The following is a 17,016-nucleotide window of genomic DNA, read 5'->3' as shown; positions in this document are numbered from 1 at the left end:
ATGTAGCTACTTTAGAGAATAGAATTGGCTAAAATTTTAAGTATCTAAAGACTTGTCAAATATTACTTTATGTATGTATGTAATTGTTTTTCCTCAAGATTTTATGTACTGGAAATTATGTTTTTGCTCAAGATTTTATGTAATGGAAATTGTTTACTAAACATCACATTTTAGAGGATTTAAAAAGTGAGCTTTGCTTTACTTTACTTTTTATATTTTTTAGGAGACCCGTGTACAGTATCATCTCAGTTGGAGTTAGAAGAAGCCTTTAGGCTTTATGAGCTAAACAAGGATTCTGAACTCCTGATTCATGGTAAAGGAGTAGTCATTTCTTACTCTTCTAGAGCTGTATTTTTTTTTTTAATAACCCTGTATTCTTGTCCATTTTAAAACATCATCATGATGTCATTTTCTTAATCTCTATCTCTCATTGCTATGTAATTGTTCAGATTTAGTCTCTCAAATGCTAGAGAAAATAAAATCACCTTATAATCTTGGGAAATTTGTTATTTGGGTTTGCCTTCTTGGATATTACACTGAATATCTCTCAGTTTTTCACAGCAAAGTGTAGGATAGAATTTAAAATTGAGTGCCCACTGGAATTCTCCTAAGTCATTCCCTTGCAGTTTTGTAATGTATGCAAATAATGATCTCCAAAGAGAAGGTATCTTAAATGTCCTTTCTTTTATTTGAAGGTTAACAGTGAAACTATTTACATAGTTATAGAGATTACGTAGTTTTCTGCAAGCCTGCAAGTCGGATTGTGGTACAGAAGAAGAGACAAAACTCAGCCATCATGTAACTGGTGCACTGTAGACCTAGTTATAGAATCTAGGTCTTCTGGTTCCAAATCTATGTTCTTTTCATTCTACTGTGCTACCCCTCAAATTTTTTATGTACTGTAGAACCCACTTAATATGGCACATTTAATTGCAATTCGTTGGCGATATTTCATAAAACATTTTTAGGAGCTTTTGCAGGCCAGACCTAGGGAACTCTTTAAAACTCAAAACAAACATGAATCTCCCATAAGTATAATGAGTCAACACCTTGTTATTATTCCCATATACTTTTCTTTACAGTGTGTTTTTCAAAAGTGAGTAGTTTGATATTCTTCTGTCTTCAGAATTTGACATAGTGACTTCCAAAGGGATCCATAGTCTAATTTGTCGAGATCCTAGCAGAATTTTAGTAAGTCATCCATTTTGGGGGTCATCTCTTTTTAGAATAAAACTGCAGTGAGTGTTTAAAGAAGTGACTGATCAATAGTATTAAATAGTTTAAGTTTTGTTTGGTTTTCTGAAAGAGAGAGCACGCACAAGCAGGGGAGGGGGAGAGAGAATCTTAAGCAGGCTCCACATGCAGCACAGAGTCCGACACAGGGTTCGATCTCATGACCGTGAGATCATGACCTGAGCCGAAATCAAGAGTCAGACGCTTAGCCAAGTGAGCCACCCAGGCACCCCACTTTCGTTATTTTTACCCTATATCACATATCTGTTTTTAGAAGTTGGCTTATATTTCAACTTTTAAGAATATGTTAGCAACTGTGCTTCCCATACTCTATATTCTTTATTAAGCCATGTCCTTCTGTACATCACAGACTACAGCTGGTTGTCTAGTTCATAAATATACTATGTCTTTATATTCTGTCTCTTTATAAAAATGGCCTGAATTATCATGTTTATAAATTTACAGTTTATAAGATAAAACTTATATTTTGTTGGATTTGGGTACATGTTAATCTTATGAACTTATTCTTAAATTTAGTATACATCTTTTAAAAACTGTAATGGTTTATGTTCATATTTGTATACATTTTTGTAATTTAATTTTTTTTTTTTTTACGTTTATTTATTTTTGAGACAGAGAGAGACAGAGCATGAACGGGGGAGGGGCAGAGAGAGAGGGAGACACAGAATCGGAAGCAGGCTCCAGGCTCTGAGCCATCAGCCCAGAGCCCAACGCAGGGCTCGAACTCACGGACCGTGAGATCGTGACCTGAGCTGAAGTCGGACGCTCAACCGACTGAGCCACCCAGGCGCCCCTTGTAATTTAATTTTAATTCTTCATTGTAGCAAACTTTACACTACAACAGAGATTTAAGGAAATAGTTAATTTCTCTAAGGACAAAAGAATCAATTAGTAATGTTAATAGGGAGTAGAATGAATAATTTGAGCTTCTAATGCATTTGTTTTTGGATGTTCACTTTCATAAAAACTTCTTCATATAGCCCTGGTAAAATGGATCCCTTGAAAAAATATTGACCATATGCTACGTATCTTATGTCAAGAGAGGGTAAGGTTGAAATTTGGGTCAACGTTTTTGATATTAGAATTTGACATTCTATGTAATTTGTGTGTTTTCAATATGCTGTATTAATTTTAGTTTATTTTCTTTCAGTCTTCCCTTGTGTACCAGAACGTCCTGGAATGCCCTGTCCAGGAGAAGACAGTGAGTGTGTATATATACTTCATATTTTTGAGAATAGAGTTATTTATGGTACAGTGGCACAAGTGAAAAGAAATCAGAAATAGAACTTTTAGTCCGTTTGATTTCCTTTCCATTCTTCAGTCTAATTTAGTATATCTTAGCAACTGCCTAAACTCTACTTTTGCCAGATCACAATCAGGCAGTTCTTAGTTACAAGTTACTGACATAAGTGTCTGTTGCATGTTTGAAGAGAAAATTAAGTTAATTTTAAGTCATGTTTCATCCTGGTTTTTAATTTTTGAAATTTTCAAACTTGTGGAGAAGTTGAAACATTGAAAACAAAGATACAAAGGTATCTTTTGCCTCCATTCACTGATTTTCTATGTTTCCTGTATATCTGCATCTGTATGTGTTCACACATAGACAGAGATGTATATACATAAGAAACATGCTTGTTTTATTTTTATTTTTTTGGTGTACCATTTGAAAGTAACAAGATGCTTCATCTCTGAATACTTGAACTTGTGTAGTTAGAAATTGTTAGGGATTTTCTTTTGAGTGTCCAAGCTGATGGTTCCCATTAGTGAGAGGAATTGAAAGTTTGTATATATACACACTTACATACAGTCAGTAGTTATTGCCTTTGATATCCAGTGTAATGTATTATTACTTGTGGATACTACTCATTTTCATTTGTGGTTTCTGCACATATCCATGACTTTAGAGAGAAAAGTAGTAAATGTTTTCCTTTGAATTAAATGAAAGAGTTCTAAACTTTCAGCTCTGTGACTCTTCATGCAACCTGGTGAGAAGGAAAATTAAACAGCTATGAGTGTTTGTATACAGAGTTGATTGGGGGCCGTGTAATATATATAGGAAGATGGAGAAATATAAGGAAGTAGGTAGAGCCTTGAAGCTCTAGTGAAAAATTTAGGTTTGGGTTCAGCTGAGAATATTTTGCTGGAGTTCCAGTGGTGGATGGACCAAAGCCAGTGTAGGCTTCCTTTACACAGCTGTTGGAGAGGCAGCTATGTTCTTTGTCCGGTCTGCATTTTTGAAAGACTTGCCATTGTAGCAGGTCTTGGTTCCAGAGTCCCATCTCCAAATCGATCATGGGTCTTTAGCACACTTTCCAGATAAAGTAATAATTTCCTAACTTTTCACTATATTTCATGCTCATATTAACTCTTTAAAATTTGCTGGTGGGGATTTGATACCACTTCTCCCCCAGTATAATAAATGTTACTAAACTAGAGCATGGAGGAAGATTAATCACTATTAATATGGTCTCTTGCCTCTTTTAATTCCTCGGCAACACTAATATGCTTAAATTTAAGGTATATCGAGTTGTAGTTTCATGAAAGCTTCTGAAGATATTTCAGGTTAAGATATTAACAGAACAGAAACTTTCTGCTTTGGTTACTCCTAACAGAATAGATAAATAAAAATTAAAGCATTTATATTTAGGGTTCTGTATTATGCCATCTTTAGATTTCTAATTTAGAGCATTTCAACTGGTCTGTTTTATCTTAATTTTAAATTCAGTGCTACATTTGCTTTAAAATATGAGTTTAAAAACCTAATGGAATCTTTCCACAGTATTAACTATCACTATGGAATATTACTATTAATGACTAATAGACAATGTATATAATAGTGATCAATTTAACCAAAATTACACAGGTAGATTAGATTTGATCTTTTGGAACCTCTTAATTTGTTTAGAAAAAGTATTACTGTAAAAACTATTGGGTTAAAGATTATTGGAGGAGCACCTGGGTGGCTGAGTCAGTAAAGCATTCGACTTGGGCTCAGGTCATGATCTCACAGTCTGAGTTTGAGTCCTGCATCGGGCTCTATGCTGACAGCTCAGAGCTTGGAGGCTGCTTCAGATTGTCTCCCTCTTTCTCTGCCCCTCCCCCCCCCCCCCACCCTCTCTCTCTCTCTCTCCCTCTCTCTCTCTTACACTCAAAAAATAAACATTAAAAAAGTGAAAAAAAAAAAAAAGATTATTGGAGAAGATAATATTCCTGAAACTGCAAAATGTCCCTTATAGAACACCTACGAAAAGTAAAATGTGCGTTTACAATGAAGAAAACTAGGAATCACTGCCTTTAACGGAGTGACTGAAACACTAGTAAGTGGGAGTCAGCAATCTGACATTTGTCTATCCCGTAATGTTATACAATAAGCAACACATATCGTCTATGTATTATTTTTGCCAAGAGTATTTAATACTGATTCTAATGAGGAAACAGACAAATCCAGAATGTGGGACATAACGTAAGACAACTGGACCCTGTTAAAAAAAAAAAAAAAGTCAACATCACGGAGACTCAACAACAAATACGGCACTGTGAATATTTCAGCATCCATTAAAGAGACAAAAAAGGTATAGCAACCAAATGCAATGCTTAAATCTTGATTGGATCCTGGAGAGAAAAAGAAAGCTATGAAATACACTCCGAGGACAAATAGGGGAGTTTGCCTATGAGCTGTATGTTAGGTGACGATTGAATTAATGTTGATTTTCTCAATCATGGTAATGGTATTGTGCCTAAGCAGAATTAGGGGGAACGTCCTTAATCTAAGGCAGTGGATATTTAGGTGTTTAAGGGTGAAGTGGTATGTCTGCAACTTACTTTTAAATGATTCCAAGAAAAAAAGCAGGTGTAGAGGACAGAAAGCAAAGGTGGCATAATGTTAGTAATTGGTAAATCTGTGTGAAGGATGCAGGTGTTTCTTGTTCTGTTCTGTCGATTCTCTGTGGGCTTAAAATTTTTCAAAATAAAAGTTGCGGGAAAATTAAAAAACACAAAAGCCCGAATGGTTATTTGAACAGTTTTACTCCATGGGCTTTGTTTTCATTTAGTTCCTCGATGCATCTATTTTAGTTTTTCACTTTGTTTTTATCCAAATATTTTTTTTCTTGCAGTGAATATCATGAAAAAAATCACAGACTTAATTATAAAAAGACTTTACTCACACTTGCTCTTCTTTTTTCTTTTTTTAACTTTTTATCTCTCTTCAGAATCCATCTACCGCAGAGGTGCACGCCGCTGGAGAAAGCTTTATTGTGCAAATGGCCACACTTTTCAAGCCAAGCGTTTTAACCGGGTAAACCATAGTTTTTTAAATGTTTGATAATTTGAGATATCTATTTTTTCCCTCACTACTGTAAAGTCTCGTTTTCCCTTTTAAAGGAGTAAATAGGGTGACAACATTCCCAGTTTGCCCGAGGGCAGTATCCCTGTTATCTCCAGGTAATTAAAAAAATTTTTTTTTAAATGTTTATTTATTTTTGAGAAAGAGAGACAGTGTGAGCAAGGGAGGGGCAGAGAGAGAGGGAGACACAGAATCTAAAGCAGGCTCCAGTCTCTGAGCTGTCAGCACAGAGCCTGATGCGGAGCTCGAACCCACGAACTGCGAGATCATGACCTGAGCCGAAGTCGGCGCTTAACCGACTGAGCCGCTCAGGCGCCCCTTGAGATAATTTTTAATAGCCTCTCCCTTCTTAAAACTGCTCCAGAGTGGATGATTAATTATGTGGTTATCCTAGCTAAAATAAAGTTGGCTTTTTATTTTATTTATTTATTTTTAAGTTTTATTTATTTAGAGACCGAGAGAGAGCATGTGTGCATGTGTTTGTGGAGGAGGGGCTGAGAGAGAGGGAGACAGATTATTCCAAGCAGGCTCCGTGCTGTCAGCACAGAGCCCGATGTGGGGCTTGATCCGATGAACCATGAGATCATGACCTGGGTCAAAATCAAGAGTCAGATTCTTAACCAGCTGAGCCGCCCAGGTACCCCGAAAGTTGACTTTTTAAGTATAATTCCAAACATCCAGAAAATAAGCAAAGTTTATTTTGCAAACCAGTTAATGCTGTAATTTTAACTTTCAGTTTTGAATATAATAATTGCAAAACACTGACCTAGCTTTAACTATGTACCAGGTGCTTTTCCAAATGCTTGACGCATATTAACTCATTTAATCTTTACAACAACTTGTGAGATAGGTACTATATATTTCTATTTTATAGGTGAAAAAACTGAGGTATGGGGCAATTAAGAAACTTGCCCAAGATGACACAGCTAGTAAGTGGCAGAGCCAAGGTTTGAAAGACATTTCCAGTAGTCTATGTTTTCACTCCACTTGATAACTACAAATATATGGATCCCATTTCCATTGTAAAACTAGTGCCATGTTCTGGATTCATTAATGTAAATAAAAGCTACCACCTGAGGTTTACAAAGGTCCTTTTCTCAGTAGCACTAATATTTGAAAACCTTTGAAATAATTACTTTAGGTATTAATCTTTAAGAGAGCAGGGCTTTGCTTTGACTTCTGAACATTCTGGAAGGTTTATGTTTGCTTGGGAGTCCTTGCATAGCTTTTTCTGTCATATGGTTTTCAAGTTTAGTTCACTTTTACTATTTTCAATACTCTGAATTTATGTGAAGACTAAAAATTCTTGAAGTTAGAAAACAACATGCTTGCAGATTTCACTCTTGCAAACAAAACTCTTTTCTGTTCAATTTTCCTATTCTAGCTTTGGAAAAGTTATGTATGATGAAGGGAACTGAGAGAAGAAAGCCACTTATTTTCACTATTTTATGAGCAGAATGTTGGCAAATAATTGCGACTGTCTTTTGGTTAATAAAATACTGTTGAATTATTCTTTCCAGCGTGCCCACTGTGCTATCTGCACTGACCGAATATGGGGACTTGGACGCCAGGGATATAAGTGCATCAACTGCAAACTCCTGGTTCATAAGAAGTGCCACAAACTTGTCACAATTGAATGTGGGCGGCATTCTATGCCACCGGTAAGACACAGTTGTCTCTTTTTAATAGAGCATTTTCAGTAACACTACTAGAACAGAGGGCTAAAATACGGAGGTGCTAAGGAATCACAGTTTTAACAGTGTTGTTACAGAATGTAACTTTACAGTCCAGTTGACCTATGGTGAGTTTTGGAATTGTTACTACAAATTTGTAGTATATAGGTAACTTCTTTATTTAATTTGCTACAAAATCATCTGGTCTAAATTAGGAAGAGGTAGGGAAAACCATTTAAGAGACTTTTTTCTCTTCTTTAAGCCAAACTCATTAGTTTGTAGCTCCCGTTGTTCTGGAGCATCCACACCAAACAGAGATCAGGTAAGAATAATCAGAGGCTTCATGTTTGCTATTTAAAGTATGAGATTACTAGGTAGAGAGTTTTTGAATTAAAAAATTTAATTTTCACTTTTTCTTTAAATATGCAATTAAAACATGTTGGTTATAGAATAAATAGAGGATACAAATGAATAAAGAGAAATTAAATACAAATCCCTCATGAGGGGCACCTGGGTGGCTCAGTTGGTTAAGCATCTGACTCATGATCTCATTCAGGTTTTGATCTCAGGATTGTGAGTTCAAGCCCTGCATTGGGCTCTGCATGGGGCATGAAGCCTACTGAAAAATTAAAAGTTAAATTAAAAATATAAAAATAAAAATGCCCCATGAAATGTCCTATCTAAAGGTAATTGTCTTGGTGTATATTCTTCCAGACCTTTTTCTTTGCAGATTTATATGCATAAACATTTAAAATTTTTCCATTCTATATGGATGTAGAATAATCTATTAGAATAGATTATAGAATAATCTATATAGAATAATCTATATAGAATAATCTATAATCTAATAATTGTATTCATATAGAATAATGGAAAACTTTTAAATACATTTTAAGAGTAGATATAACAGTATAATGAACTTCCATATATCAATCATCTGGCTCCCACGGGTATCAACTCATGATTGATATTATTTCAGCTATACACCCCCCATAAGTGACCTGCTGTCATCCTATATAATTTTGAAACAAATCTAAAAGATAAGAACTCTTTTAAAAACTAACTGAAAAACAAATTCCTTATATCAAATACTCATCCAGGCAGTGTTCAAAATTTCAGTTGCCTCATAAATGTGAAAATTTTGTTTTTACAGTTTTCATTCTGAATTAGGATCCAACTGAAGTCCATATTTGCAGTTGATTGATATGTGTCCTAGATATTTTCTAACTTACTGATGCTTCCATCTCTTTCTCTCTCTTGCTTTTGTCCCCCTTAAAATTTAAATGTAGAAGAAATTATGTTGTCATTTAAAGTGTTGCAGAATTTCTCTCTTTGCTTCTCCATGGTTATGTTTAAAATGTTTCCCCATCTTCTTTATTTTCTGTATGTTATAGTTGAACCTATAATTAGATTCTGGGTTTTGGTTTCTGTGGGTTGTTTTTGAGACTGCTTCATAGAAGGTGGGGTGTTTATCCATCAGAATGTGCATAATGTTTGATTTGGTCTCATTCTTTTACATACTTTTTAACAAAAGTGAGATCATATATATACTGTTTTCAACCCATTTTTCTCACTCAACTATGTATTTTGGTCATCTTTCTATATCTGTCTGTCTATATCCTCATCAATTTTAGCATATTTTGTTATATGTCTGTGTCATGATTTACTTAATGTGTTCCCTATGGTTGAACATTTGACTTGTTTTCTGAATTTCCCTGTAAAGAAAATCATAATGAACTTTCTGATAAATAAATCTTATTATTTCCTTAAGGATCCAGAAGTAGAATTACTGGCCTAAAGGATATGCATTTTTAAAGAGATCTGGAGACATCTTTCTAAATTGCCTTCTAGAATGAGTGTACCATGTTTATTCATAATACCTTCTTTGGACATTGTGAAAATAGGTTATTATTAGTGACTCTTGGCTATCAGAATTATTTAGCTTGTTCGTATAAGCTCAGGAATGGGTTTGTAGTTAGGGAGGTGAAAATCCCATCTTAAGGGAAAAAAAACAAAGGCCAAAATTTGTGAACATTATTTAGGGTACTGTTGTTATTCTTGAGTATTCTTAGGTGATGGAATGACTTGTGTACATTTATAAATGTAGGAAGAAAGGGGCAGGATTAGTGATTATATTGATATTTTAGGATGGATGCTAAACACAATGAAAAATCCAAAGGCCTGTCTTTAAGACAGGCTTAAAATTACAATGGTGTAGGGGAGCCTGTCAGGCTCAGTCAGTAGAGCAAGTGACTCTTGATTGAAATGAGTCCCATGTTGGGTGTAGAGATTACTTTAAAAAAAAAAAAAATCTAAAAAAAAGAATCTATAACTGTATAACTTAATGTTCTTTCTCAAGTTTACCCTTTCTTGCTGGTATTCATTAAACCTGGATCCAAGATTAATGAATTAGTAGCACTTTAGTTTAACATTTTTCCTGAGGTTATTGGCAGTTAGTGGGTTAAGTCAGTTTCTAGAAGATATGTCTTTTCCTTATTTGGATCATTGGCACTTTTGAGAATCTTCCGAAAAATGGGAAAATCCATGAAATTTTAGGTTTATAGACCATTTTGAAGTCCATCTCTGGACTCAGCTAAGGAATGTATGTACTAATGACTTCTTTTGTTAGAGATGTAAAGTGAATGTATGGAGCTCAAAGGAAGAATAGTGTAGAAGAGAAACAGATGAGAGTATATAGAAGTTTAATTTGATTGCTAATTGATGGTCTGAAGTTAGTATTCTGTTTCTTCTGTTATCTGTAAAATGTGACTAATGTTACCTCATTCACAAGAATATTGCATGGTTTCATATAATAAAATTAAAGTAAATTAAATATAGTAAAAACAATTCTCACTTATTAAGTTATTATTCTTTCAAGCTTAAATTTTAATATGCTGTGTCTCATCAAAATAATGTTGTTTCTGAATTAATAGAGGTATTGGGATTTAAAAAGAACCCACTAAATTACTATATCTTTGGAAATGTTTGTAGGAACCAATGATGCCCATGGATCAGTCATCCATGCATTCAGACCATGCACAGACAGGTAAGAATCCCACTGGTACTTAACCATTGTTCGTCAACAAAGTATCATTTAAAGACTTCTTTAGGTAACTCTTTAACTTAAATTTAAAAACATTTATGTTGTTGCCAAAAGAAGTTAGGTTACCATATTTTGCGGTGGTGTTATCGGTCACAATATTTAACATATACCTGTGGCATTTTAAGAAGACAACTATGTAAATTACAACAAATGACTCTTCCCTAATTCAGGTGAATTTCTTCTGAGACCTTTTTAAAATTCAGCAAACCTAGTTTTTTCAGTAATGAAAACATACTGATATTGTGGGCCACGTTGACTATGTTCAGGTGATCTGTTTTTATTAAAAGCTTTATTATCAGAAGTAGAAATTATGGGGGCGCCTGGGTGGCTCAGTCGGTTGAGCATCCCACTTCAGCTCAGGTCATGATATCACAGCTCATGAGTTCGAGCCCCGTGTCGGGCTCTGTGCTGACAGCTCGGAGCCTGGAGCCTGCTTCGGATTTTGTGTCGCCTTCTCTCTCTGCCTCTAACCCACTCGCATTCTGCCTGTCTCTCTGAAAAATAAATAAATAAACATTAAAAAAAAATTTAAGATGTAGAAATTATGTAAAAGATATAGAGATGTAGTATAGAAAATTCAAAAAAGATCATGTGAGTTCCAATGTCAAATAGATACAGAACCTTAAATATGTATCTGGGAAATTTGGAGAGCTGTTAACCAGGACAGAGCATACTGATCTCAGAAGAGTCAAGAAAAGGAAGATTAGGGAGTTTTTCTGGAAGGACAGAATACAGTCTCTTGTTCATGCAATCTGTGAAATATGGGTGTTTTTTGTTTTTGTTTTTGTTTTTGTTTTTTTTTTGCCCCAAGTAGTTCCAAGGAATAGAAACCTGTAGTCCAGTTTTGGAGTATGAAGAAAGTGAGGAGTAAAAACCAAAGGCCCCCTCTCTCTATGCCTTAGTCATACTAAAATAATTAAGGTTTATGGAGTCATCCTTGTAGAAGGAATTGATTACTTTGTGAAGAGGAGAAATATTTTTAAAAAAACAAAAATATGTTAAAATCAATACTTGGCTGTTAATTGGTTCTTGTTCTCTACTCTCATTAAAGATTAGGAGTTGACTCATAAATACATACAATTTGTTACTAGTAGGACAAATATTCCATTTTAAATAGTGAAAACTTGAGGGTGCCTGGATGGCTCAGTTGGTCAAGCATCTGACTTTTTTTTAATTAATTTTTTATATTTTATTTATTTTTGGGGGGGGGGGAAGGGGTAAAGGGAGAGGGAGACATAGAATCCAAAGCAGGCTCCAGGCTCTGAGCTGTAAGCACAGAGCCTGATGGGGGCTTGGACTCACAGACCGTGAGATCATGACCTGAACCAAAGTCAGACACTTAACCCACTGAGCCACCCAGGCGCCCCAAGTATCTGACTCTTGATCTCAGCTCAGGTCTTGATCTCAGGGTTGTGAGTTCAAACCCCATGTTGGGCTCTGCTCCGGGAGTAAAGCCTACTTAAAAAAATAAAATTAAATAATGAAAACTTATTCTGAAATAGAAACTTAAATCACGAGAACACTTTAAGTCAAGCTCAGTTAACGGGTACTATTGTTTTTCTCCTTTTTTTTTTTTTGTGGGGGGGGATTGGATTTTCAGTAATTCCATATAATCCTTCAAGTCATGAGAGTTTGGACCAAGTTGGTGAAGAAAAGGAGGTAAGATAATTAGTTTTATTGTATATTACATCATTAGCTTTTTAATAAGACTTGACAGTTAAAAAATATGAAAATTAACTTACTTAGATTTTAAATCATAATGGTAAAATGCAGGAATGATTTTTAATGATGTTTGAGTTTTATTCTGATTTAATCTAATAATTGCTAATTTCATTTAAATTAAATCTGGTGGGATAACTTCTTTATCCTTTTATTTATTTTTTTAACAGGAGAAAATCAAATTTAATAACCATACAGGGGTAACTTATTTTTATTTAAGACAGCATAATCTAAAAAATTATTAAAATTTTAATTTAATATAAGAGTGAGGTTTAGAATACTTGGTAGTATTATTAAGATATATTGTAGATCCTTCCATATTATGGGCTAGTTGTTTATTTCAAGTATAAATGATTAAGCATCTTAAATACTATTATTTTTTCTATTAAATGTTTTATCAACTTTTAAAGCAGTAAGTTTTTAGTTAAAGATATTTAATTAAAATAATATTTTTTAAAAAATATCTTGTAGTGAAAAAGACTTAGGGGCACCTGAATGGTTCAGTCAGTTAAGTGTCTAACTCTTGATTTCAGCTGTTTGTGATCTCATGGTTCGTGGGTTCAGGCCCCATGTCGGGCTTTGCACTGACAGCACAGAGCCTGCTTGGGATTCTCTCTCTCCCTCCCCCCACTCTTTCTGCCCGTTCCCCACTTGGGCTCTCTCTTTCTCTCAAAATAAATAAATAAATCTTAAGGGGAAAAAAAAAGATTCATCATGTTTCACACCTTCCACTCCCACTTTGACTTCTGAGAGGCAGCTCTTTTTAATCATTTCTAGTTATGCCTATGTTTATAACTCTTCAATTTTCCAACTTTATATATTGCAGGCCAGAAAGATTTTGTTCACAATTCCTCCCCCTTTTTCCATCTCTTTCCAATATTTGATAGGTATATTATGTTTTACTCCTAGTTACCTTTAAAAAAATCCCAACTTTGGGGCACCTGGGGGCTCATTTGGTTAAGCACCTGACTTGATTTCAGTTCATGTCATGATCTCCCAGTTTGTGAGATCGAGCCCTGCATTGATTGGGCTCTGCACTGACAACGTGGAGCCTGCCTGGGATTCTGTCTCTCCCTCTCTCTCTGCCTCTCCCTTGCTTGTGCTTTCTCTTTCTCTCTCAAAAATAAACAATGAATAAATAAATAAATAAATTCCCACCTTTTTATTGTGGAAAATTTCAAACACAATTAAAAGTAAACAGAGTAGTATAACAAAGCCCCTGTATCCATTACCCAGATAAAACAGTTATCAGTATATGGCCAATGTTGTTTTGGCTATCCATTTCCCTTATTCCTGTATTATATATACTCCTTTATTATATTTTATATTATCTGCATGAGATTATCTTTCTTCTTGAAAAACTCAATATTTCCTTTAGTGAGAAGGTACTAATGATGTATTTCTTTAGTTTGCGTTTGTCTGAAAATGTTTGTATTTCACTTTTGTTTTGAAGGCTATTTTTATAGATCAGCAGGGTTTGTTTTATTAGATCCTTTAAAGGTGGCATACCACTAGTTTCTGGTTTCTGTCTTGTTAGTGATTCTGCGAAGGTACTGTGCTTTTGTTCCATTTCATTCTCTTTTGTAGTTTCAGTTAACCACATTTAATTTTTTTTTTTAATGTTTATTTCTAAGACAGAGAGAGACAGAGCATGAGTGGGGGAGGGGCAGAGGGAGACATAGAAGCAGAAGCAAGCTCCAGGCTCTGAGCCATCAGCACAGAGCCCGATGCGGGGCTCGAACTCACGAACCGCGAGATCATGACCTGAGCCAAGTCGGATGCTCAACCGACTGAGCCACCCAGGCGCCCCCAGTTAACCACATTTAAAGTCTGTATATTACCTTTCCTTCTTACCATTCTATGCTTTCTTCATCTACTCTAATCTGGTTTCTTTAACTCCTCTTTATTTATTCTTGTTATCACATCAGATTATTATTTCTAGATTTTTGTGTGACCCTTCTCTTGAAACCTCATTCTCCTTCAGTTTTCATGATACTTTTTTTTTTCTTTTTTGTGCTTACTAGCTTTTCTCAAAATTTGCTCTTTGTTTTCTTGATACTCTTCACTTGAGAAAATTCATACTTAATTCTTATGGGTACATGTTGATTGTATGTGGAGGATTTTGCAGATGTGTTAAAACAGATTATCTTCGGTCTTGTCTATAAATTACCAGAAGCCCAAGTTTCTAGTTGTAAATGGATTATAAGGCTGGTTTTGTCATTCCAAAAGAGCTTGGTATTGTGTAGAAAAGAATGTTTTCCATTAGTTAAGCTGCCTCATGCTTATTTTCTGTTTATAGCTTCCAAAAATATCTCTGAATATATCCGCTCATTAGTCCAGATTTGATATATCAAGCTTCCAGTGGACTCTTTAATCTTGCAATCCCATTGTATCTTGTATCTTCAGTATGAAAAACCAAGCCCATTATCTCAACAGCTCTGTTAATCTTATCCTATGTGCACACTTTGTTTTTCTGTCAGTATTACCTCCAGTCTCCCAGTCATCAAAGTTAGTGTCATTTTTTTAATTCACGTATCTCCATTGTCTTCATACCCAAAGTTATCACATCTTAAGACATCCTTTAACATTTCTCAGATTTCAACTCCCTCTCCGTTCCTATCAGTACCCTTCTGACCTCAACTCATGAATTCATCCTTTCCTTGAGTAGTTAGATTATATCGTTTGGAATGAATAAGAAAAGAATTATTAAGAACTTAAATCAGAAAATACTTAAAAAACATCTTAACCAGGTACTGGAAATATAATGTATTATGCAAAATTCCTCCAGGTATAACTATTTGATATTAATGTTCTCGACAGGCAATGAACACCAGAGAAAGTGGCAAAGCTTCATCCAGTTTAGGTCTTCAAGATTTTGATTTGCTTCGGGTAATAGGCAGAGGAAGTTATGCCAAAGTATTATTGGTGAGATTAAAAAAAACAGATCGTATTTATGCAATGAAAGTTGTGAAAAAAGAATTGGTCAATGATGATGAGGTAAGTAAGCACAATGATGTTTTATCATTTCTGAACTGTTAAGTTGGCTTAAGTGTACTATTTCAGAGAAAACCTCAATGTTTTGTCTTATCATTTCAGTCTACATTTCTAAATATATGCTTCAAACAGATTACAAAAGATATATTTAATGTAATCTGATGACTACTAGATTTTTAAGAAATAAAAATCAACCCATATTATTATCAAGGAAAAGTACTTGATCTTTGTAGAAGTTTTCTAGACTGTTTCATAATACTGAAAGATTTATTGGTGTTTTTGTATATAAGCTGTTGTTTCATGATTATCATGAAGCAGTAGTAGTTAGTTACTTACTTGTATTTGTGATAATTGAATTACTAAGAACAAATTTATCATAGTTTTGATGATAATTCAGTTTGACATGGATTTCTTTCATATTTTGAAATAGGATATTGATTGGGTACAGACAGAGAAGCATGTTTTTGAGCAGGCATCTAATCATCCTTTTCTTGTTGGGCTGCATTCTTGCTTTCAGACAGAAAGCAGGTAAGATTGAAAGATAATGGAATGATTCCTGGGCTCTACACCTTTTGGTATATTACACAGTGAAAACTGCTTTCTACTATAAGCCGGAAGCGGAAGACATGGAGATGGACACAAGAGTACTCTGCTTAAAATTTCCTGCTAGTCATACTCCAATCAGTGATAGCCGTCTAACGGTGGATCAGCAGTAGGAAATTTCCTGCTTTGGGCAAAAAAAAAAAAAAAAAAAAAAAAAAAAAAAAAAAAAAGACCAGGTCATAATTATGGCACTAAAAATCTAACTTTTTAAGTATCTTCAAGATTCTAGTTTTAGGACTTAAAGTTTCCTAGAGTTTAACTAGAGAGAGAAATCCTAACTTCTTTACCTTAAGTGACAGTTAAATAAGACTTGTTTTGCAAGGGCCAAAGTTGAGGTGAGAGTAAGAGGCTCTGGATTGCTAGTGGTACTACTTTCAAATGGAAGAAGCAGTTCTCACAGTTATGCTGGTTTACTTTTTTGTGTCTTCCGTGATTAAACAGGTTTCTTCTCCACCTACCCTTTGTTTCCGCCAAATTCCTGGAGTGTTTGTTCAGGATAAATCTGGAGAATGCTCTCTATGTTGTAACTGCTCTCTATAGTGTTTAGAAATGCAAAGTTACACTGCCTCGTTTTGGATTTTGGTGTCATGTGCTCTCTCCTGTGTTTTTTTATTTTTATTTTTTAAGCCCACTGACATGTAAAGTTCCTAGAGTTAAGCCCTGCTAATTTTCTTTCTTTCTTTCTTTTTAATTTTGTTTCTCCCACGTTTTCATTTAAATTCCAGTTCATTCACATACAGTGTAATATTAGTTTCAGGTATAGAATTTAGTGAGTCATCACTGACCTATAACACCCAGTGCTCATCACAAGTGTCCTCCTTAATCCCCATCACCCATTTAACGCATCGTCCCCATCCACCTCCCCACCAGTAACCATCAGTTTGTTCTCTATAGTTGAGTCTGTTTCTTGGTTTGCCTCTCTTTTTTCCTTCCTATGTTCATTTGGGTTTTTTTTTTTTCTTATCTCTTCTGTGTTTTAGATTGTTCTTTGTCATAGAGTATGTAAATGGAGGAGATCTAATGTTTCATATGCAGCGACAAAGAAAACTTCCTGAAGAACATGCCAGGTACCATTGGATTTTTGTCTGGGGTCGTGGGTAGGGGATGCTATGGGACTTTTTATGTGCCAGTGTTTGAAAGGGTAGATAAATCACTTATTTTGATACTAGTTAATTTTTTGGAAGTCATATAGAGGCTAAGGTAAAAGTTTATATTATAACATGTGTAACATTATGTATTTACATATATTAACGTAAGTAATTGAAAAGTATAAAAACTATTCAAGGGGAAGCCTTCAGTTTACTAAACCCAATTATTTTATCTAT

The 17,016-nt window shown here is 34.7% G+C and overlaps 1 protein-coding gene across 1 annotated transcript in view; it reads left to right on the top strand.

The window, feature by feature from the left end:
- Positions 1-17,016, top strand: part of PRKCI (protein kinase C iota) — a 71,874-nt gene that overhangs the window by 35,457 nt on the left and 19,401 nt on the right. Inside the window, exons 3-11 of the mRNA XM_049629618.1 lie at positions 224-313; positions 2,405-2,455; positions 5,466-5,551; positions 7,120-7,260; positions 10,264-10,318; positions 11,976-12,034; positions 14,915-15,091; positions 15,519-15,616; positions 16,672-16,758. Coding sequence (XP_049485575.1) covers positions 224-313; positions 2,405-2,455; positions 5,466-5,551; positions 7,120-7,260; positions 10,264-10,318; positions 11,976-12,034; positions 14,915-15,091; positions 15,519-15,616; positions 16,672-16,758 — 844 coding nt within the window. The remainder of the gene's footprint in view (positions 1-223; positions 314-2,404; positions 2,456-5,465; positions 5,552-7,119; positions 7,261-10,263; positions 10,319-11,975; positions 12,035-14,914; positions 15,092-15,518; positions 15,617-16,671; positions 16,759-17,016) is intronic.

The sequence above is a fragment of the Panthera uncia genome, chromosome C2 (genome assembly GCF_023721935.1).
Source record: "Panthera uncia isolate 11264 chromosome C2, Puncia_PCG_1.0, whole genome shotgun sequence".
Taxonomy (NCBI): domain Eukaryota; kingdom Metazoa; phylum Chordata; class Mammalia; order Carnivora; family Felidae; genus Panthera; species Panthera uncia.
Note: the sequence above shows the minus strand (reverse complement) of the source record. Positions and strands in the feature narration are given on the sequence as shown.